Source organism: Corvus kubaryi, unplaced genomic scaffold (genome assembly GCF_017639235.1).
Source record: "Corvus kubaryi isolate FWS band 111438036 unplaced genomic scaffold, C.kubaryi_AGA036_p1.0 37394, whole genome shotgun sequence".
In the NCBI taxonomy this organism is placed as follows: domain Eukaryota; kingdom Metazoa; phylum Chordata; class Aves; order Passeriformes; family Corvidae; genus Corvus; species Corvus kubaryi.
In genome coordinates this window covers 17,009,046-17,033,151 of record NW_024581133.1, presented here as the reverse complement: position 1 = coordinate 17,033,151, position 24,106 = coordinate 17,009,046, and the positions used below count along the sequence as shown (strand labels likewise).

General features: G+C 41.8%; 2 protein-coding genes across 6 annotated transcripts in view; both read left to right on the top strand.

Annotated features, from left to right (window-relative positions):
- The window catches only part of DAPK2 (death associated protein kinase 2), a 54,720-nt gene extending 37,674 nt beyond the window's left edge, over window positions 1-17,046 (top strand). For 2 of the 4 annotated variants that reach the window (XM_042039532.1, XM_042039530.1), the window contains 3 exons: window positions 921-1,073; window positions 2,454-2,499; window positions 3,403-5,071. In XM_042039532.1, the coding sequence (XP_041895466.1) occupies window positions 921-1,073; window positions 2,454-2,499; window positions 3,403-4,038 (835 nt within the window). In that variant the 3' untranslated portion in view covers window positions 4,039-5,071. Of the gene's footprint in view, window positions 1-920; window positions 1,074-2,453; window positions 2,500-3,402; window positions 5,072-7,342; window positions 7,433-7,605; window positions 7,687-8,237; window positions 12,031-12,380; window positions 12,431-16,483 lie in introns of those variants that run through there. The other 2 variants (XM_042039533.1, XM_042039534.1) reach the window with 2 other exon arrangements.
- HERC1 (HECT and RLD domain containing E3 ubiquitin protein ligase family member 1) overlaps window positions 12,413-24,106 on the top strand; it is a 102,454-nt gene continuing 90,760 nt past the window's right edge. The window contains exon 1 of one of the 2 annotated variants that reach the window (XM_042039509.1): window positions 12,413-12,430. The gene's annotated coding sequence lies outside the window, so the exon portion shown is untranslated. Of the gene's footprint in view, window positions 12,431-22,779; window positions 22,847-24,106 lie in introns of those variants that run through there. The other variant, XM_042039508.1, reaches the window with a different exon arrangement.

Genomic DNA, 24,106 nt, shown 5'->3' with positions numbered 1-24,106 from the left:
TTCCCATAAACCAGGCTTTTGCAAGTCAGCATCCCTTTGTGTTGGGGGAGGAGGAGCCTGGAGGAAAGACAGGGCAGGAGGGGTCTGGGATGACTCTGTTCTGACATGAGTTTTATGGAGCAGAGGTACAGAGTCATCAAAGATGAAGGTCGACAGTCACAGCTGAGAGATAGGCAAAGCAGGAAAAAGGAAAGCTTTTTCTTCAGTAAAGATTGCGAAATGGTGTTTTATTATGATGCTGTCTCCTTGCAGTTGGAGCAGGGTGCCACAGAATGAAATTTTGTGTTTTTCAGAAACAGTTGGATTTTATTGCAGCCAAAGCCCTTTTGCTTGTGGATCCCTTTTACTGAGCAGCATGGCTCTACTTCCCCAGTGGAGTTGATCCCTAGGCAAGGCCACATGCCTGGCTTCTGATCACACATCATATTTTGCTTCCAGCTGAGAAAGGTCTCTTGGTTGAACCCATTGTGTAGGGAATTCATAGTAGCTTTGCAGAGAGAAAAGAAGTAGGGGGAGAGCTTTTCCTACCTGAAGAAAATCTGTAGAAACACTGCTTTATCTGCTTGAAGGTTGTAAAAGCTTCAGCCTGGTAGTCTTTGTGGGTTCACAGGGGTAGAGGCTCCTCAGCTGAAGCTTTTTCTAGTTTGATTAGCAATGACTTAAATGAGACATGAGAGGAGAATCAGTGCATTTCTCTCTGTGTGCATGCATTAGTGCTGCACTAGAGACCTTCAAGGCAAGTCTGGCTCATAACCACAGCTGTAGTGAGCCAAAGCTGGCTGTGTTTTTTCCTACATGCAGAGCTGCTTCAACACAAGAGCCACAAAAGTCCTAAGAGTGTATTCCACGGTCACTGTAATTTCATTAGGAGACTTCTGCTGTTTATTTTTCCAACTGATTCTTCTTTCTGGCTTATCTAGGCTTAGTGGTGCATCACCTTTCCTTGGAGAAACTAAACAAGAAACACTTGCCAACATCACAGCTGTGAATTATGATTTTGATGAAGAATTTTTCAGCAATACCAGTGACCTGGCAAAAGATTTTATTCAGAAACTACTGGTGAAAGATACACGGTAAGCAAATATTCAGAAAGACCCATTTATTTCTGAAATTAACCTGGTGAAATGTGGCTTGATAAGTGAAAAAGCTTTTCTTGTGGGGTGTATTGCTATTCAAGAGCAAGACAGGAGAATGCTGCTGTGCCCCTAGTTAATCACTGCACCCAGAAACCCTGAGGAGAGGAACCAAATCTCCTCAGCTAAATGCCATTTTCAGGACTGAATTCTCACCTGAGTCAAGCTGGCACAACAGGGTGTTGCTGAAAGGCTGAAAATGGCGTGCAGAATCTTGAGTTCAGGTTAACTACCACTCCACTATTTCAGTCTCTTATGCACCACTTGCAAGGAGGTGATATCCTCCCAGAATATGCCCCCAGTGGTGCAATGCCAGAAAATTACTACATGTGCTGCTAAGTTGTTTTAATTCTCTGTGTCTGTGGCAGTCACCTAGAGTTTGTGTGAGAGCTATGCAGATCTTTGTTCCCAGGTTACAGGAACCACAGTCTTTTTTTTTAGTTTTTCTTGCTTTTAATAAAACGCATACAGAAGTAGCATCTCTTTCCCTGTAACCTTCTTTGTCCTGGAGGAAAGTCAGACCATTGTGGTTCTTTCTAATGGCTTCATTAGGGGAGAAAATAGCTATGAGAGAGAAAGAGCTGTTCAGTCAAGATTTCTGCAAATCGTGAGGCCTCAGTCTGGGGCAGAGCAGGTGTTTGATGAGAGTTTTGCACAGGTCTAGCAGCTCCAAGGAGAAGTCAGTGATGTTGATATTTGTCCTGTGTACAGACATGGTGCCTGTGCAACGCTGTGTTTGTGTCTTTGATTCTTGGTGCTCTTAACATGCTGTTCACCAAACCGCTCCAATGCAGAAAGAAGTTAGGTTTGATCCACTTTGATTAGGTTTGAAGTATTCCTTTCAGAAATGTTGTTTTCAGGAAACAACAGCTCCTGCAGTGCTATAATACCATGTTCCAAAGGACAGCTTTGGTATAGTTAGTGTTGATTACCTCTGGTATAATTACTGTTGATTCAGACACAGTCATATCAAAGGTGTATAGCAAGAATGTATTTTCTAAGCATGTCAGATGAACAAAACAAAGGAATGTTGTATTACTTTTTATGGAAGGGTGCACAACAGTACAGGCATATTTTGATGAAGAATTAAAGTTGTGTGGAGTAAGAACAGTTACCTACTGAAGTTTAGAACAGTAACTAAACTACACACAGGCAGTGTGCCTCAAGGAGAAACATAACCGTGAAATTTGAGGGTTTGTCCTGGAATTATCGTGATAAATGCTTCATAGGAAGCCCGGGAGAAGTGTGAGTCAATGGACTTGTGTACCAAGTATTTTTTATTCAAGTCTTTGGGGTTTTTTTTGTGTTGTTGTTTTTTAGGAAGCGGCTGACAATTCAGGAAGCTCTTTCTCATCCATGGATAACGGTAAGACTGAATAAAGAAACAGATCTTAGTTTTTTCCATGAACAAAGCAGAGATCATATTCTCACTCTTACTGGTGTGTTAAATGGAAAACTGCCCTCTTTATACTTTGTGACGCTGGGTGACCCAAAGAGATGTACTGGGAGGAAATTGGTTGGGTCTGACCAAATCCTTGGATTTCTGCAAATTGCTTCTTTTATTATCATAACTTTCAAAAAGAGAGTAATAAGGTTCTGATGTTTATTGCACATTACAGTATCCCATATTGGACTGGGCTTTGCATTTTTCCATTCTTCTTTGTTTGCATGGGCATATACTGTGTGTTGGCTTCAGTGCTTTCTTGAATTGACAGTTGACTGCAATCAATATGGAAAATATAATTTCTCTCAAGAGAAACTGCTGTACAACATGTTCTGGTTTGCTTGCATTTGTGTGTCTGTATGTATTTTTTCATCATAAACATTGCTTGCTTATGTGGATAAGTCTCTTACTGAAAATACATTTAGCTAGTCTCAGCATGACTAATGAGGATTTTTGAAATTCAGTTTTTGCTTTGCATTGCACAAAACATTAATTGGAGTGGTTTTAGGGTTGTTGTTTTTGCTCGTACAAATATTGATAGTTTTGACACTGTTAACTGCTAAAAATTAGCATGAAAATAAGTTGCAGCCATGTTTTTTGCACTTGCCACATTGGAATGAATGCACATCATTGTCACATTCAGTTCTGGTCTTGTGTGTTTGGTGTTTGTTTCTTTTAATCAAATGCATGAAGGAAAATCTGTGTGAGCAAAGAATCTCCCAGCATTGTGGAAGCCCAGGCTGCATCCTTTGTGTAGAGCTTTTGAATTGCTGCAGTCTTGTAAACGTTCAGTAATATTGGTTCCTCTGTCTGACGACTCACCAGCTGAAAGATGAAACCAAAGTCCAGGAGAGCAAGAAGGTTGAGAACACACAGCTGAAGACGAAACGCCTGAGGGAGTACACCATAAAGTGCCACTCGAGCATGCCCCCCAATAACACCTACATCAACTTCGAGCGCTTTGCCCATGTCCTAGAGGACATTTCCCGTATGGAGAGGGGTTTCAGCACCTTGGCTGCATCCCATGATTCCTTGCAGGAGGACATGGATGCTCTGCTTTCCATTTATAATGAGAAAGAGGCTTGGTATAAAGAAGAGAGTGAAAGCGTGAGGCACAAGCTGTCCCAGCTGAAGTATGAATACCGTAAAATGGAGTCCCTGAAAAGACACTTGCATGATGATATCAAGGCTGTTGGTGCCAGCCTTACAGGCATATCTGGGAAGTACGCTGAGCTGCAGAGTCAGTATGAATCCCTCAGACAGGAACTTTCTGAGGAACTCAAGTGGATACAGGATTTAATGAGCAGTTTTCAACTGGAAAATGAAGCTTGTGTGAATGGAAACTTTGACTCTGTTTTCAACAAAGATATTAATGAATCACTAATGGAGCTGTTAAATAGATCTCACTGTGAAGAATTCCTTGCAGGGTTGAATCTTGATGTGGCAGAATCTCATCAGTAGCATTGAGATCGGGTGAAGTGCAGGGTTTGCTGCTTGTTTCAGTGTACATCAGTTTAAAAATGTTCCAGTGCATAGATTCTACACAAAAATATGACCTAGAATTAAAGTAGAAGTTCTGATGTATTGCGCAAGGTACTGACCAAAGCCATAATCTCCCAATGGTTTGTAGTGTTGAAGTTGTTGGGTTTTTTCCCTATGTTCAATGTCTGAACTTGCAGGAACAAGAGTATCACAGTGGTATGGACACATCTAACACCAAAGACTTTGGTATTGCCTATATTTTACTATGCATCCTGTATTACAATTCCTAAAGATTACTAGGTAATTAATATAGCATAAAGAATAAGTCAGTCTGTACTTACTAGAAAGTGGGTGCCTGGAAACGAATAAAAATCCCCTTATAGCCTCTTTGGCTGGCTGAAGGAAACAGTTGTGTAGCCCTGCTGCAGGCAGTTCTATACGCCTTATGAGAGAAATATTTGCAAAGGTGAAATCTGTCCTGTAAAATAAGCAAATGGTGTGTGTAGTAATTTAATACTTAGCTAGTACTGTGGAAATTCTCTGTGAAATGGCTGCCAATGAAGAATGTTAGGATTAGTGTTTAGGCCAGTTGTGCAGGGTGAACTCTTTTACCATCAGAGGTAAACTGAATTTCAAACTAAAGGATTAATCAACAGCTGAGTTTCCTGTCCTATACCAAAGAAATCCTATTCAAAAGACACCATTGGGAACTTGTAATGATCAAATGACTGTGTAATTTTACAGTGCAAATGTCAAAATGTCTGTTTTCTACAGTGAAGATGATTACAAAGCTACACCTAGCTTAAATCTATGGTGTGACATTTGAGACTAGTGTTTTTGCTATAAAGATTTTTTTTTTCTTAGGTTTTAAAAAGTAAAAGAAAAGTCGACCCAACCTTGAATCATGCCCTGCTGTCTTGTATTTCAAAGAAGTCATTTGGTTATACTGTATTAATATGCACAGATGTACCAATCTTGTTTTTGAACACAATAAATAGTTATTTATGCAGGATGCAGTTGTTCCCTGATGGTTAGTGACTGAAAAAGATGCCAAGTTTCTGTGGACATTTGCTGCAAGGTGACTGTTGTGCAGCTACAAGAATCAGTGAGATAAAAGCTCAAGTCCACCTAGAGTGAATCTTTACATATATATATATATATATGAGTATATCTTTCACTGCCCCTCCTCCCTCCTCCTTTTGCAGAGGAGTTAATGACCTAAATAAATTGAATTGTTGTTGTTGTTCCTAGCATGATTAAGAATAATGTTTCCTACTTTGAGATAAAAAGATAAAAGCATACTCTCGTCCAATTTGTGCAGAGTACAGTGGACCCATTATTGCCATATCCTCACAAAGATGTGCAGAGGCTGATGCAAATTCAGAGTTGTGAAAACAGTTGTTCAGTTGGAATATTGTTGCTCCCAACATTGTGCTTGAAGGAGGATGGAAACTGGATGTGCTCTCTGTGGCATTGTTCTTGGCAAAATATGTGAAATTTTCAAAAGCTTCAAAGTAGTGTAGATAGCCAGAATGTGACCCTGGCAAGCTGGTGTTGAATTGGGCTCTACTGTGACAAATAGTATTGAGAATTTTGCATGTGTCCATTTTTTATTGTCTCAGAATGCTTTTGCAGGTTCCTTTGAGCTGGAAGACCCATTAAAAACTGTCCAGGGAACTGGAACACAGGATTTTATTGTGAGGGAGAGAGCTTTAATTCCTAAAATGTAACTTAAAGCCTAGTGAGAGTTAGAATTTGCAGAAAACACTCTCAAGAAAGTCTGCCTCCTGTTAGCCATCATCTCATATTCTTTGTTCATATAGATTTTCTTTATGAACAAATGCACTGGCACGATGCGAAGGAGCATTAAATGAGGCCACCTTGTTCCTGAGCATGTTTGGGTGAAGGTAATGTTGTTGTGACTCGGTCTTTGAGGCTAATCACACACTGCTTTTGAGAAGAGATCCTGATGATTGAGAGAATGGCCAGGTCAATGGATTGCAGGGTACTTAAAATGGAGAGGTGGTTATTAGCAGTCTGCAGTAAAGTGAGTTATTTAGAGTTGGTGATGGTTCTGCTGCTGAATGGGCACTGGGAAATTTTTCATAGTGATTGTACAGCTGACATTTAGCCAGTGACATTTTTTCCACTTCAAATTGATTTCTGCTTGCCTGTTGCACCATGCTGGCTGTTTGCAGCATGAGGAAATTATATTTAATGCTTAACGGTCCCAGTTCTGTTGAATGCAAATGGTGTGTACATTTAAATGAGAAGGAGGCCCAGCTGATAGCTTGGCTCCTTGAACTACTGCTGAGATACCTGCAAAAGTGCTAAACCTACAGCATTTGATGAGAAAAGTGAATTTGTTGTCTCAAACATTTTAAATTCTTCTGCTGAAAAAGATGTTTAAACCTTCACTGATGTGTTTTCCATTCTCCTTCGGTAGTCTTGCTGCTTCAGGTGCATGGCTTGGGTGCATTCCAGTCCAGTTCAGTACAAGTATTTCTGTGTTATCCACCTCCTACATATGCAGATCAGAGCGGCTGGAATGGTTGTCACTCCATAATCTTTGAAGGGCTGATTCCTGGCCTTTCTCTTTTCACTGTTGCCTGATCTGGTTTTGAACCATTTTTTCTCTTAATCTGACAAGATTTGGTTATATGGTTTATTCAAATTTTGATGTGCTTTTGGAATTGAAATGTGCTTCATTTTCAGAAAGACTGTGTCAGGATTTGTGGCACATGTGTTCCTTAACACTAGGTTGACATCCAAAATGCTAGGCACATGTCTGAATTCTGACCTATATTGTTTTTTGTTCCTATTTTTCCGTAGTTGTATATTGCAATTATTTTATTGCCAGGGTGTCAATGCCTTGTGCTCTCATACTCTGGCTGTGGTTAAAGGACAAAGCTGGAGGTTTTTCAGATAGCATGTATCCTTGTCACTAATACTATATGACAGCTAACTTTGTCCCATTTTATTACAGTGATGTCATCCAGAGAAATGGGAGATGGGGCAGGTGTGCACTGAGAAGCACATTAGCCACTTTACAGCGTGAAAGCATAGCCTTAGCACCCTCTAGTTCTAGGGTTTTATTTGAGATCAAAAGGATCCTGTCTAGGCCCAGAGCAGGCTAGATTTAATTCTTTTTCTTCTGCTTTTACCTGTATGAATCCACAGCTTCCCCAGCATTCTTTCAGCCAGCTCCAGTGCACATCAGGTATCTTGCATATTTTATGTACCAAAGGGAGCTGAACAATAAAATTGCTCTTTTATCTTCCAGCCCATGGACAAGCAACAGGCTTTGGTTCGGAAATCATCTGTTGTTAACATGGAAAACTTCAAAAGGCAATACGCTAGAAGGCGATGGAAGGTATGACAAGCCTTTAATCCTTCTCACATCTGGCTTCCCAAGCCTGATGGGATCAGAGGGCAAGATAGAGCTTGAATGTAAAATTGTAATAGGCAGTAAATTAATGAAATGTGTTTGGATATGTCTGCATTGGGTATGTGTGATCAGATTGTTTTTCTTCCCTCTCTCCACAGCTTTCATACCGTATCGTCTCGTTGTGCAACCACTTATCGCGTTCGCTGGTGAAAAAGGTGCTAATACAAGATGAGAGTTCGGTAGGTACATTCCTTACACGGGGAAAAGAAGCATTTTTACTGTGCAGTCATTTTTGCTGTCCTTACATGGATGCACAGCCCAACAGACAGCAGTGGCTTGGAGTGGGAAACCAGATAGGACCATGGCATCATTTGTGTCTTTAGTGCTGCATTTGTGTCTATTACTGTGACAAGAATCTTGTGCAGGGAGAGCCAGTGACTTGACAGACCTTCTAGGGGCTAACCACATTTATTGTAATGTGGAGCAGCAAGGAGCCTGTAGCATTGTAAAGGAGCAGCAAGGAGCCTGCAGATGACATTTGGATCCCATGGCAGTGACCATGGGGTGTGACTGAGATCCAAGCAGGCAGAGGGGAGTTCACTGCTCTTGTGCCCAGCTCTGTGATGGAGGGTGGGGGACCCTGGTACTGCCTGTGGCCTTCTGGAGTGAAACTGGGAGGGCTCTATTAGCTCTGCTCTTCTCAACAGATGATACTGATAATATTAGAACAGCATGTTTAAGAGCATGGTATCTCATTTACATAACAGAGACTGTGGCCTTTCTATTTCAGAGAAACTGTGAAAGTGACAGTGAGGATCTTTCACAAAGAAAAGCCCCTCTTCAGAGGAGAAGCAGCATATCATAATGGGATGAAAATTCCATGGGCAGGAGACAGGAAACTTTCATCCTTGCTGAAACAAGCAGCCCTGGCAGCAGACTCAGACTTCTTGTCTCAGTCCTTGGTATGATGCTTCTTGCTTCTCAAGCTACACCAACAGCTGGATGACAGTCTTAAATGCCTACTGAGCATTTTAGAAAATTGGGAATTGAGATTCCCAGGGAAAGGCTACAGCACAAGCACCAGCTGGAGTGCTTTTATATGTTGAGTGTTTCAGTGATACTTCAATCTATTTGTGATGTCAACTGCACTCAGGGTGTAGGGTTTCTACTGATATTCTTTTGCTGCAGAATAATTCACATTCCGCACAGTGGTTAAGACTGTGTGCATTATTATTTCAGTCAGGGGAATTGCTGGTGAGTTTCAAGGAATTTTTTTAATGCAATTTTTATATTTGTTAATAGCTTAAATATTTGATGGCAGATATCTGTCAGGTTTTGTTAGCTGTGTGCAGTACTCTGTTATTGCTGTCACTGAAAAAAAAAAATCACAATGCCATTACATATCATAACCTTGATTTTGTGAACCTGGCAGTAAACAGTTCTGAAATGCAACAAGAACTGTGCTCTGGCCATTGTGTCTGGCTGAGGACTATCACAACTCCCATTGCCAGTGTGAGTACAACTGACTGTGGCACTGAGGTAGGCAAAGGCAATTTTTGGATGAAAAAGAGAAAAAAATTCTGTAGTGATTTACATGCACCCAAATACAACATTTTCACAGGATGATAACAGGATGCCTCACCAGAAAAAGGGGCATTTAAAAACTTAAGGCATGTGAAGAAATAGTCTTTATTAGACTTTGTTATTGTTGTCAATATTATTTATTGTCAGCAAATTGGAGACTCATTAACACCTATTTGTATAGGTGCTGTTTACATGTAACCCAGACTGCAGACACCTGTATTTTATTCAGGGGGTTGTATCCAAAATTGAGGAAATAAGCACTTTGATATTGATGTAACATCTTTGCACAGGGAAGTTGCATCATTTTAACTATATTAGTTTCTAAGCCAGTATTGTTCAATTGGTACCAAAAAATGTGCACAGACTAGGGTATTTTTTCATTGAATGTATTTGCTGTTAGAAGTTCCTATTTATTTTGCCATTTAATAAATTAAAAATCAGAAAGCAAGTTATTAGAAACAACTATAGATGGATGAGGAAACTGGTTTTGTTTGGCTTTACACTTGTCACCTCTAGGCTGAGGTTTTAGACCAGAAGGTGTGAACTGGTGTTGAAAACTAGTATCAGCTTAATTTTGATGGCTTCCAGTTTCTAAGAAATAAAAATATGCTATGTTTATTTGTAATTTTGTATCCTTGCTTAGTTAGAGACTAAAATGCAGTTGATAAGAAATTATTTCTGTGAAAAGAAGGACATGTAGGAGAAGCTTTGTAGGAGAGAGACAGAAAGTAGGCTTTGATGGAAGAAACAAAATGAAGGAGGGGGTGGGAGGAAAAAAGCAGTGGAGGGGAATGAGAATGAGAGGGACGTGAAGGTGAGCCTGGACTGGGAAAGTTGCAGGAAAGGAAAGAGAATGTGGATATATGAATTGTGGAACCTGGAGAGTGAATGTCTCTGCAAATTTGGCACTGCATTTTTATACTATTTATTTAATTTCTTTTTATTTCATATCTTGTGCTGCCAAGGCCTGTGACGTGCCTGGTCAAGGGATAAGGTGCAGGGCATGGGCTTCTCTTCATATTCAATTAAAAGGCATATTTCTGAACTTTCTGTTTAATTCTTGAGACAGAATGCTCAAAAAGTGTGGTAGTAATGTATGTATTAAGAGGGAGCAGTAACAGGGAAACCTGAGGTTTCAGTGTATCCTGATTTCAGCTGGAATAGAGTTAATTTTCTCCTTAGTAGCTGGTACAGTGCTGTGGTTTAGATTCAGTATGAGAATAATGTTGTTGATAATATCCTGATGTTTTAAGCTGTTGCTAAGTAGTGTTACCCTAAGTCAGGACTTTTCTGTTTCCCATGCTCTGCGGGTGAGGAGGTGCACAAAAAGCTGGGAGGGACCATAGCCAGGGACAGCTGACCCAAAATTGTCAAAGGGATATTCCAGTTCATGGAATGTCATGCTTGGTATGTAAACTGGGGTGAGTTGGCTGGGAGCCACAGATCACTGCTCAGGGATGGGCTGGGCATTCATCAGTGGGTGATTAGTTATTTGCATTGTGCATCACTTGTCTTTCCTGGGTTTTATTCCTCTCTTTTCCATTCCATTATTATTAATTATTATTATAATATTTTGCTTTTCAATATTTTTTGTTCAATTACAAAACTGTTCATATCTCAAAGTAACTCTTGAGGTTTGATTTCCAATTCTCCTCCCCACCAGGGCCAGGGGAAGGTGAGCAAGGGGCTGTGTGGGACCTAGTTGCCAGTTTGAGTTAAACCATGACAGTATCCAGAGGGAATCTTTCATAAACAGAACACTAAAAAGATATATTTGGATAAAAAGCCACCCAGCTTACCTACCAAATTTTACTTTCTGCTTTCCCAAAGAAATGGAAAACCAAAGAGACTCCAAGCCAGTGGTATTTATCTGAATTTCTGGACTTTAAATAAACACCTTTAGTTTCCAAATTTGAGATTGTGGGATGTGTATGTAAATTATACTTCTGAAAATTAAGGCCTGGTTAAAATAGGTGTTATGGGATCAGGATTGTGCTTTCAAGGAGATGGGGTCATTCTCATGTAAAATCCTAGCAACTATTGAGAAAGAGGGGACACAGCAGAAAGGCAGACAGAGGAGTGCAAGGCTGTATAAAGCCCTGGCTTATTAATTCTACCTTTATAAAGATGTAAGGTGGTGTTTTAACAAAGACATTATAGACAGTTCATGGTGTTCGGTCTTCAGTCATCTTTGTGCCCAGGTGAGCTAAGGCCAGGCCTTTCTCTCTGGCGCTCAGTCACTCCACATGGCTCCTGAGCAATTTCATTGCACAGAAACCACAACATGCAGCACTCTTGTCCAGCCAAACTATTCCAGGTAGGAGCACGCTGGGAGTGTAGAATCTCTTGTTCTCCAGACTAATGTTTGTGATTCGTTAGGAAGTTTTACAGTGTTTTCCCAGCTGTGGTGGTCTCTGTGTTGATCGCCCTGTCTGTTCTATGAGGTGAAAGCTCAGCCCACTCAGGGAGGCACAGCATGATTGTGCTGCTTCCAGCACTGGCAGGAGGACACCTGCTCCGGGCAGGGGTTGGTCTAATACTTCACCATTGGTGGGTTTGGAACAACAACCTACAGGTTCCTTTCAGTAAGGGGCAAAAAAACCCCGAAAGGCATGGAAGGAAACGGAACATTAAAAGAATATGTGTTACAGAATTTGCTTTGCTGGAAGAGAAAAATCAATTTTCTGTGTATTATTCTGTGTTTTGCAGTAGGGAACCTGGAGAGAAATAAAGTGATATTCTGGGGGGAAAAAAAGAAAAAACACAACAAAAAAACCACAAAAACCCACAAGTATTTTTATTAAAGTATGGCTATTTGGCTATTTTTATTTTAGTGGTGATGTTTTTTAATCCACCTATATTTTTATTAAGAGAAACACTCTTGGGTTTTTTCAAATTTTTTTTTTTTTTTTTTTTTTGGTGCCTGGAAATAGTACAGACTGTCAAAAATAGCAGAGATATTTGTTATTCTGATTTGCTAATAAAATTTTACAAAGCAAGGACGGGTGTGTGTCTGTGTTTCCACGCACGCGGGCCCGAGCTCGGGGAGCGGGGCCTGAAGCGAGGCCCATCAGCCGGAGCTGTGGAGCCCCTGAGGGGTGGAAGCGGCAGCGGGAGGGAGCGGGCCCGTAACCGGCGGCACCGGGGCGGGTTTGTGCCGTCCCTGCCCCTCAGTGACGGCCCTCTGGGGGTGAGGGTGAGTTTATCGGGGAGCAGGTGGCAGGAGGGCCGCTCTGGGGCTGCGGAGGAAGCCGCCGCCGTGGCACCGGCTAGCCTTGTGGCCCGAGGGGGCTCGTAGGGGTGCTGAGACAAGGCTTGATGGGCCTGATGGACCGTGCTTCCCCCTTAGGACCGAGGTCCCCACAGCGCAGCCTGGTGTCCTGGACCCTTGGCAGTGAGGTAAGCCCGGCGACTGTCGACCCCAGCAGTTCTGCTATTGCTGCCCTCACCTCTGGTCTGTGCTGTCTTACTCAATTTACTTTTGCTTGCTCCTTTTTTCTTTTAATAAGAGGTTTTGTTCCTATCCAGTTTTGTATGTAAATCGAGGAAGCTGTGTGTCTAGGGAAAAGGAGGTATATATTTAACAATGTTCAGTTGAGACTCAAAGAACTTGGAAGCATTTATCTTCCCTCTCTCATTTCTATATGGTCACTGTAACTGGCTGACATTCTCTGTATTTCTCCCTTAAATGTCTACTTTGTCTTCACATAAACTTCAGACTTTAACAACTTCAGTTCTCAGGTGGTAGGTAATAGGTAATTTGCAGCATGTGTGTTTTCGTGAGAAGAGTTAAAGAGGGTCAGGTGCACCTGGTTGCTGGGCGGGGCTGGCAGGGAACCATCACCTGGAAGTGATCATGAGCATGATGAAGTGATATTACAGCAAACCTCATCCAGCTGGGGCACGAAGCGTAGGAGGCTTGTGGGGGATGGCCAGAGCTGTACCCCAGCTGGAATGACTAGGTGTGTTGCTGAGGCTCGGAGGCAGAAGTTTGGCTGCGAGGCAGAGTTCCTGATGAGCCAAGAATGTGAAGGTTTCAGATGGACAAGAAGTTAAGGTCTTTGTCACAGTGAGTAACTGCTAAGGGAAGGGTGGATTGAGGAGAAGCCTTGGGGAGCCCTGATGGAGTGAAGAATGGGCTTTGGCTGTGTGAGAAGAAGGGAAGGAATGGCTGAGCTTGCTGTAGGGCTGGTGTGTGCACAGGGGTCTGTGACCATGCCCTGTGCACAGTGTACCCCATATCAGAAACATGGGTGGTTCAGGAGCCTAAGCATGGACCTAGGGCTCTACCTGCAACTCCTTGTGCCAGAGCCTGCTCAAGTGTCTCCTCACAGTGTCATTGCTGCTGTAGGTTGCTGTTATTTTTGAGGGGTAGTTGCAGAGACTGTCACTGAGCATTAGCTTTTTATAGCAGTTTGCTCTAACTTGTGACCATCCATCTCAGAAGTGTAACATTTTCCTGTTCTACTTGGAACTGAGCTCAGTCACGGCCTTTTTAGGGTGGGATGTATCTGCTCAACAGAGAAGCTAAGAAAAATAGTGTCACATCAGTATTTCCTAAAATACATTTTTTCCCCCAAGGATGAACCTCATGAGCTACATATAATGCTTTGTTAAAAATAATTGTTTGAAGTATCTTGTGTGTGTAAACTGTCTTAATATAAGAATTATTTGGTAAGAAAAAAGCTTTTAGGTAATTCAGTTACCTTTTAAATCTTTTTGCTCTATCTACATAAAATATGCTGTAATGTATTGGTATGAAACTTGAATTTAATTAGATTTACTGTTTTGAAGCATGGAAAAGCCTTTCTGATTTTTAGCTTAGAGCCTCTCATTCAGTTAACAAAGGACAGGAAATGCTAAATTAGGTTTAGTCCTAGTCATGCAATTCAAGTAAGAGAAAACAACATAAGGAAACAGTTTTGGTCTTGGTGCTGAGCCTTAGTCTTGTCTTAGTTTATGCTGGGCCTTTAAAAGCTGTAGCATATGAAGTTAAGTCCTTAGAAGTCTGCAACAAGTGAAGTCTGATTTTGAAATGTGAATGACTCAAAGCTCATGATCATGTAAAGTTGGGAATACGTAATGCTACTCTGTCATCTGGAGTGCTCCATTTCCCTGCATCTGCACCTGGATCAAAGCAGGAAGAAGGGCTTTTCTCAGTCTGGCACAGGAGCACTCTGTAAGCCAGTGGTAGTGGAAGTCAGTAGTTAAATATGCAATGTTCCCTGCACAGTGTTGGTCTGTGCCTCTATTTATACTCCTATGAGCAAATAAAAAAATTAGAGATTCCAAATCCTTTCCTGGAATTTGGTTATTCTGCTATGAAGAAATCCTACAGGTGTCTGTAGAACATCTGGAACGACATAAAGTAGGCAGCTGTGTAGTTGAAGTAGATCCAAAGCCGGTTAGTGGGGGCAGATCAGTTACCAAATATGGTGTGTCATGCCAGGGATCAGAAGTTGACTCTGTTGGTTAACAGACTTGTGACTTGTGGCCCAAGGTTGTACTGTTACGGAAGTACTGACCTACATTTGGGTTTTTGGTTTGTTTGGGGTTTTTTTGGTTTTTTTTTTAATCCTTAAGACTGAATTCATAGAGCTATTCCATTTGACTTGCACAATGTTGGAAAAAATATAATGTACAGGAGAACATATGATCTTCCAAAGTTATTAATGTGGAGTCACTATAATGCCATTGTAAATGGAACCATGGTAAATGAAATGACTGATCAGTTAGCAGATCTCTGGTTTTGCTTTCTAGAGCATGTAAGACAATTTATGATTTTCTTGAGGAGCGTATCCTGGTGTTACTGATGGAGAGGTAAAAATAGTCATGTATGTGGAGCTGCAAGGACTTCAGCTTTTGCTGTAGTTGGTAAATACGGATTTTTTCAGACTGCAGCTAGAGGAAGCTGGGTAGTGCTGCTTACAGGAGGGACAGCTGTGTTTTCTGCACACAGAGATGTCTCAGACGCAGGGAAGTTGAACCAGTTCTGTCCTTCAGAAGCCTCTGCTCTCTGGAACAGAAGCCACTTGTTTCCTTCCTGTAGTTTCTCTTCATATTTAGCTGTAACAGCTGCATTCCAGAAGTGATTTCCGGGGTCTCAGTGCTTGGAGCCACTGGATGTCACCTTGTTTTGCTCTGAAAGCTGAGGCCATTTAGTCTGCAATGGTGTGTGCTTCTAAGGCATTTGAGCTAAAATACAGAAATGGTCTCTGTGTGCCTTGTGGCTACCAATGGTGCCACCCCTTCTCAGCTAAGAGCTCTCAACACCAGGGTAGTCACAAATGCTCCCTCCCTGTGCTCTGAGCAACCTCAAAGTGCAGTGAGCGAGAGAGAAACAGCAGCACCTTTCCTAGCTGTGTTGAGTGAAGGACTTGGCCATCCCCACAGGAGAAGCTTGGGGCCTGATTCCAGCTGACAGTTCAGGGCTACCTCCAGAGGCAGACACTCTCCCACAGTCCAGTACAGCACTGAAGGAAAGAAGCCCTCATGAGGAGTTAGGCTTCAGGTCTGCAGTTTTTATTCTGAGAGTCATCTAGGGGCCATTAATAATTATGGAAATGTTTTTCTATCATCTGTAGAATGATTTGAGTGCTATGAAAGCACTTGAAAAGCTTTTTTAAAATTTTTTTAATGGTGTGGAAAAGCAGCTGCAGTTGTTCAGCTTAACCTGGTGTAGTAAGTCCCTGCTCTTCAGTGTCTTTTTTTGTAGGGACTGAATGCACTTCAGAGGGCAGGCAGTTTGTTGGATATGCTAATTAAAAATTGTAGAGTCACACCAGGAGTTTTGAACATTGGCACATATCGAAGTTGCTGGTTTTAGTGGAAGAGTTCTTAGAGCCTCCCAAACATGGGTGGGATGCACCTTAGCTGGCACAGACTGCATACCATAGCACAGACTAAGTGCTTGAGATAGCCTTATCAGTGAGATCCATATGTTCATAAGGAACATCTGCCAGCTTTCACTTTTCATAAAATACTGTGGAAAAAACGGATGCAGTTTTCATGAAAATGAAAAGTTTGATTTTTGCGTCATAAGTGCTGAAGAGGCAGAAAACACAAGTTCAATGCATATATTCTACTTAGGAATGATGGTTTGGGGCAGATGGGATGGGGAGGTGGGGTTTCAATCACTTCTGAAACAGCAGTGATCTTCTGTAAGAATATCTGGAAGGGAAAGACCTCTGAACAAAATCTCTAGGGACCAGAATGAAGATAAGTGTGCTAGTACGCCTCTAAATGATCAAACAAGGGAGTATGTTTGCAAGAGTCTGTGGGTTCCTTTCTTACTGTCTTGCTTTTGATGCACATTTCTTGCCTTGTTCTTCTCACCCCAAACTGTACATCCACTCAGATTTTTCATTTCAAGGAGCACTGATTTTTATTTCTTTTAAAAGACACACTGGAAGAATTCCAGATGTTCATTCTGTTTGTTTTGAAAATCAACAGGCTACAGACTGTTACAAATGGGACTGAGAATTTTTTTTTCCCCATTGATGATGATGATGAACATTTATTCTGTTTAATGGATTTGGCTCCACTGAGTAAAGTAAAACCTAATGGAGTGTTCAGCTGAGTTTCATTTTTGGTAAGTTCAGGTAACAGTTATGTGGGCCAAAAAGCCCTGTGGGGAAACAGAGGCTGTTTCACCACCGGATGTCATGCCAAGCCCATGTGTCTTTGTTTAGAACTATCTGTGCAAGTAATTTATGTCCAGTGTTAAAGGTAGACCAAGCAGGGTCTCACACCACTGAACCTATTTGCTGCTAGAAAACTCTTATTAGCAAAAGAGGGCAGTAAAAATCTCTTCTGTCAACTTAAGCCTGAAATAAAATCACAGCAATACCTGAATGTCACAAAAATGGCAATGGTGCCCGCAAGTTTGGGACATGACTTTCAATGACTTTTGGGACAGGATCTTCGTGACAAAACCTGCACTGGTAGTCTGCATGCCTCAGCTTCAGTCAATTTCTGTAATTGAAATTAATTAAAATACTTACGACCTGCTGTGATATGAAGTGTCTGTCTCTCCCTTTGTTGGTGGTGTTACTGCTCATATGAAAGGGGATGCCTGATCTTTAATAAACTGCATGATCTGCAGGAACGTTGAAAGATTCTGGCAGAACAATACTAGTATTTGGGAGACACAGATGAGCAGTTCAGCTCCAGCAGGTGAATTTTAGCAAGGAAAAGGACTGACCTGTCCTTGTTAGTGTTTTTGTGAACACTGGAGCTTCTTAGAAAACATGCTGGAAAATCAGAGGGCCACATTCTGGGGGTTGCTGATATGTATCAGGAGCTGCTCTATGTATCTCAGGTAAGTGGTGTGGAAGGTATCTTTTCAGCTTTTTACCGGCTAGCGCTTGTATTTCAATGCCTTAGAAAGCCTCGAGCAGCCTTGAGAGGTAGCAAGGGCGATCTAGCACTTTAGTAGCTCTAAAATCGGTACCTGAATCAGCTGCAGAGCAAATACCATCAGCAGAAGCAAAGAGGGAGAAATATAGCTCCCCGCTCGCTCAATTCCCTGCAGTTAGAAGCCTTCAAATGAGACAGACGACCACAGATGTTCACAGGAAAGGAGCTGAGCTGAGAGAGGGCGTTTGCCTCCCCTCGACCATCTTTTATTAGGAGAAGGGCAAAGGGGAGGACTGGGGGCGGACCCGGGGTGAGCGGCCAATCAGACACTGCTAAAGAGTCTGAGTTACATTTGGCTTTGCCCGCGCTTGGAACAAAGGAGCTATGAGCACATGTCTTTGGGAGGGGGGAGGGGAAGCTCAAAACAGGCAGCAACAAAGTGGTCCCTTGCATAGAACTGAAGCAGCTGTATGCCCTTGTTTTGAGTGGTGATTATTAGAGAGACACCATCTTTGCCCCCTAAAAGGATATCCAGTGTACAGTACATTTAAGGGGAGGGAGCTGACAAGGTACTACTTATCGGCAAGATGTTATTTATCTGCAAGTGGCAGATAAATACTCTTCTAAGGCTGTGGTGGATGTAACGCTTCCTTCTCCTTCTGTCATCACTTCTGTAAAACGTAGCCTGGAAGAGACACTCTGAGTAATAAAACTCTTATCACTCCAAATGGCACTGACCGGAGTGTGGGATTTCTAGGCTCACCAGATAACAGGGCTGATGGAGGGAATCCTTTGGGCTCCAGAAGGGCGACTAAAGGCCTAAAGGAGACTTGCCGAGCAGTCCCCACATGGTTTGGCTTATGTTCCTGACTGCACCCAGAGATCATCTGTGAAAAGAATTAGATTCTTTTCCACTCGCTAGTGGAAGAATCAGTGAAAATCCCTCTTCTGCGACTGTAGCAAACAAATTTTCCTCAAGAAAAAGCTGTGTTTTGTGGGACCAAAAGGCACCTTTCAAAACAGGTATTCTAGTATCTTTGTTTATGTCTCCTACTTGAGCATCAAATGGGCTCAGTGGGGCTTTCCTGGCAAACTGATAGAGCACATGGCCCTAAGTGACTAAATCAGCCTGAATCCATTTCTCTCCACTGCTTGTGAGCAACACAGATGGTACTGATTCAAGTAAATACACCTCACATGGCAAAGCTTGCTGTGCTATGCATTACACCTGTGCCAAGACCAGAGAGTGGGTTCTGAAAGGTGCTTTCCCTATTGAATCTCTGCACCTGAATTTAAGGCTGATGAAGCAGTTGACAAAATAAAAAAAAATAATCAAAATTTGTTAGGGAGTTCAATTAAACCATTGTATAGTAAGTATTATAAAGAGGTAGCTGAAATGTTGTTTCTCTTGGCCTTGGTTAGTACCAGTGTCTATCTTAGTCTGCTTTGAAGCTAATTAAACCTAAGCCTGCAAGGTTATGTGCAATAATTAAGAAAATAAGAATTAATTAATAAAATCAAGAAAAATCTGCTTCGGAACCAAAATGTGTAACTGCTTAGTGTAAGACAAAAAAACCTACAACTAGCTGTAGTTCTTCAGGATGTATTTCTTCTCAGAAGAAATGGAAACTCTGTATGGAAATTGAGCAAAATGAACTTCCAACACTTATGGGAATCTTAAGAATCAGTTGAAAAGCCAGTTTTCTGTATTGAATCAACACGAGTGTTCATTCATTATCAAGTTAAGATGTTTTATTTGGTAACAAAGGAAAGCTTAGAATGTTTAAATGCTCCTTCACACAGGTTTCCACTCACCCCACCGGGCCTCTTAGGCTTTTTTGTATTTGTAGCAGCTTTGCTTAACAACTCCCTAGAGAAACAGAGAACAAAAGATGACATAGAAATTTTCTAAGAAATAATAAAATTTCTAAAACCACCAAATTGAAAAAAACAGAATTATGAAAAGTTATAAAATATTATGTACTTCTCAAATCGATTTTTTATGCAGCTGCTTTTAATCAAGCTTTCATAATGTTTATATACAGTAAATTTTCCTGTATTTAAAAGCTATGTACAGCTATTGCCAGCCAAAGGAAAGGTCATGTTAATGTCCTAGTATCATTCTGATTGCATGAAGTAAAGATTTTTCTCTCCTTAGCAATTTTTCTTTCTAGTGACTACTGCAGATTTCTTATGCTCTGTTGAAATAGCATGTTACTGAAACTCCTCAGGCAGTACAATTCATGCCAGACATGTGGTTTGCGCCCGACCACGTGTTAATTCTTAAGTACTTTGGAAGTGACACACTGTTTACTTTTGAATTTTGTTCAGTAAAAATGTAAATAGGATGGTGATTTTGAGGGCAGTGACTTCAAGGAAAGTTATGTGTAGAGATATAAAATGTTAGTCGAGATCTCTTCTGATCCAAATGCTAAAGATCAGCAGAATGGAGACATAACATAATAAAAATTTATCTGGTCTTCAAATGGCTTAGCTAATTAACACATAAAAGAAACTAGCAAAGTTGTTACATTCTGTTTGAATTATTCTGTTTAAAATCCCTTACCATGTTTGTACATGGTGTCTAAGCACCATCTAGTCATGGGCAGCTCTTAGAATGGTGTGAAATATCCTCTAAAGCTTAGCAAGAAACTGATCAACTTGACTTGTTTTGTCACCTGGGTTCTTGCTCACAAAAATCAAGCATGTTCATGAAAAGACTAGATTCATGCTTATTTTTAAATACAGGCTTAAAACCTTCTTAACTTCTTACTGAACTGTAACTTAAGGAGAATTAAGCATCTGATCACTTCATAGGCAAGATACAGAAATCACGACTCACTACTGTGAGAAGTTGCTGGGGATTTGCTAGGTGGTATTTTTTGTTCTCTGATCCAGTATCCCAAAATATGAAGTGACATTCTGTGTTTGGAGGTGCCCTGTGGTTGGCACCATGTCAAGCTACAGTGCAGGTGCCCTGTAGCTCTTGTGCAGGATGGCTGCTGGCCGGGGCAGGCTGGCCCGTTTCCCATGGCATTAATTGCTTTCAGCATGCCTGAGCTGTGCCCTGCTGCTCCACTGGGATCCAATGTCTGTCCTTTGTTTCCTGTCCTATATTGTCCTGCAGTCCTTCTCCCATGTCACATTTGTATGTCGAACTATTGTGCAGCACAGCCTGATTTCTTGTGCTGTAAAACCCATTATATTTTCAGATAGAGAAGAACATCTAGAACTGAATTAAATAGTCTGAGCTCTCTGAAGGACAGGGTCATGCATCTCTACCAGATGCTCTTCTAAAGGAGCTTTGACCTATGCTGCACTCTCTCTCTCTGTTTAGATCTAAGCATTCCTATCTGTCTTTGCAAAACCTGAAAATCCTTCTCAGTGGCCTGCTTCAAAGGAAGAGCCCCTGTCTGTGCTCTTTTCATTGCCTTAGACTTTGTATCTGTCCTGCCTCAGTGTAAGCGTGGCTGTGGATCCTGGGGCATGTTAGAGCAGCCAGGAATGGAATGAACTTTGGTTTGAAGATTCAAATGTCCCACATCGGTGCCTGGAAAGATGGACAGGCAGATACCTTCCCTCCTGCCCTCCCTGTTATTTCACTATTATTTTGCCTAATTGTTTCCCTGCTCCATGTGCTTGATAGCCTAATCTCTTCTCCAGTGCCCAGCTCTGGCACAGTTTCATCCTTGTAATTCCCTGGTAGGGCATGGGATCGTAAGATAAACCCTACGGGCTGGCTGTGTGCAGGGGTATGTCCTGGCAGAGGGGTGCTGGAGAGCATCACTACAGGTCCTCACAGAGTTTCTGCCCAAGAGTTAGCAGTAATGGATAAACAGCAAGCAGGGTACTCTGCGTTCATGTGTATTTTGTCAGAGAGGCTCCTTTTTGCCCAGGCCACCAGGACTACACTTCTGTTTTTGGAAAGGCCTGGTGTAAGCGATCACACTCTTTTTTACCAATCATACCAGTGTATTTATAAAAATTTTTTGCTTTATATCTTGTTCTTTGAGATCTGGAGGCAAGACCCCATAGCGCTTCTTCAGGCTACCTTCTCTTTCAAATCCTTAGCAGGGTTTTCCTCTCAGAATTCTTAATCCGTATGTCCCAAATTACTTTCCTGCAAAACTGCTGCTGCAAACAATACTTCTGCATTACCTTCCTGTAGTGTTGATTCCCTGTTTTCACAGTAGCATTTCAGCTTTTGATTCAAGGAGGACACCCTTACACGAAGTGTGCAAATGCAATAGAAAGTGTTGTCCGGGGTTGCTTCAACTGCCTTACTGCTTTTGGTTTAGCTGGGTCATGACTATTGCATCACTTCTAAAGTGCGGCCAAAGTAAATGACTATTTTTTTTGTTCTGCCTTAGTCGTGAACTTTAAAAATCGTTCATCCAGCAGCACATGAACAATAATATTAATTTGTATTGTTTTATTCAACTGCTGCATGAAAGGATGACATCAGTTTTGGTTTTAATTCCTTTGGCATATGTTTCTTAAGACACCTGTTACATGGATGAAGAGCTAAGGACATTTCTTGGAGTGGCATCTCCAACAAACTATTAAAATAGTTTGTTCTCTGTTGTGTGTGGTTATACATCCTACAAAAATCTTGTGAATGATGGTGGGCCAGTTAGAATCCAGGCATTGAAAATATTGCAGACAAAATAAAATACCAAACTGTCTCACTCCTGTGCTTCCCCTGACTTCTCCGTTGTACCCAGCTGGCGTTGGAGCCTCTCTTCTGCTCAAGGCTCACATGAACGAGGACTGAAGTGGGACGTGTTGCCTTTCCAAGCGTTGGATCACAGTGTTCCCCTGGAGTTCCTCCGTGCTAGGCTAAAGGACACACGGCCCCCTGGCAGGGCAAGGCAGTGGCTGCTGCACTGGTCACGTTGTGTGTATTGAGCAGAGGCCAACTGGAATAAAGTGTGTTTGCAGGCTGGCTGGCCTTGCAGCGCAGGGGGCTGGTTCACATGTTGATCAGAGAGAGGCAAATGGAAAATGTCCTTAAGAAGGGGAGAAACGGTTGTGGATGAGGGCAGCAGGGGAATGACACTGAGGAGAAGCTGGGAGAGGTGGGAAAGGGTCACTGTATTGGACAGTGTGGGGAGCAAACATTGGGGGAGGTGTAGGAAATACAGTGGGTGTGGGCCCATCCAGTGTCCTTAGGCACTGTCCATGTACCATGTCCTGGTACCTTCCAATACAACAGGAGTTTTTATTTCTGTGACACCCCACAGCAGCAGAAAAGAGATGCCTATTGTCATTCCCATGTCACCATGCTGAAATTAGCCATTCTGGCACCTGTCTTATCAGTATGTTTAATTCCACAGCTTGGACTTTGTTCTTAGCACCAATATTCAGCACTGGATAACCTCACTCTGAAATACAAATGTGAGAGCAGGACCAAAAAGGATCTCAAAGCCTCTCCTCACTCAAAGGCTGGCACAGCAGGTATCTAATTGTACATTGATATGGTAAACTCTGTATGTGATAGCAGAGAGTAGGAACTTAGTGAATGCTTCAGCTGAAAGCAGAAAACTGACATAATGAATTTCTAAGCTAATTCAAAAAATGATCCATAAAGCTCAGACAGGGGTAACTTACATTCCATCCTAAATATGCAGATGACTCAGAGGATGTATTGATGGGCTGTTCTTTAGGAAACCAGCTAGGTTAAACAGGATGCTCTTTGCAACCCTTTTTATGCAATGGGCAGAGCTTTCTATTCATCTAGCCAAACATTTCTGTATAATGGAACTGCTTTTCATTCCAAAGCAAAACATGGGGTTATTTTGTGAGTTTCTTTTTCTGTTAGGAGAATTCCAGGCTTTTTTTAAACAAACAAAAGGAGAAAACTACTAAAAGTAAGATGTGTTGGATGGTGGTTTGCTTTCACTCTTGGGAAGAGAAGTGAAAGGTTTTTAATGTTATTTTCCACGTGATTCTGTAATTAAATTGATATAACACTATCTGTGTAGAGCTTGATGTAGTTCATTTGGAGAAATTTCAAAAGTAGATGTAGGATGGGAATTTAAATGAATTGTCTGTTGTGTATTTGCCTTGCTTTTTTTTACTTTGCCTTTTTTTTTAGTCTTTTAATCAGTTTTATCGGCTCCTGTCTCTTTTCATAATTCTCATTGTGGAATTGGCTGAAGTGTTTGTTAGTGTTTCATGATAAAAATGTTTAAACTCATCTCTCTTCTGGGTGATTTAGGGCTGAATTAACTATGAGAAAGAGGAAATGTCTGTTAGTTGCTCTGTGATTCTGTCTGTCAAGTCCAGGACTTCATGGCACATACAAACAAATCCAGATACTGGTGGAAGGAGCTCTGGGTTTTTGGGTTAAATCCTGGTATTGGAAAAGTTGCCTCATCTGTCTAGGCTTAGTTTTTGCCTCTCTAAAATGATGATAGCACTCCAAGTGAAAGATTTCTTTCCAGTATTCATTTGGAAAGTGACCTTTACACTTCTGAGTTTCCTTTGTGAGCCCAGTGGCAGGCAGGTGTTGTGGTGGAAGCAGCCCAAGGAGCTGTGTGGGATGGGAAAAAGCTATGCTGGAACTTTACCACTCCTTCTACGCAGACCACTATGAGCAGGGGTTTTCGTGCTGAACTGAAACACAGCCTGTACTAGACATATTGGGATAACTCTATCCTGTTTGTACCTCCCCCCCCGGGGGGGGGGGGGGGGGGGGGGGGGGGGGGGGGGGGG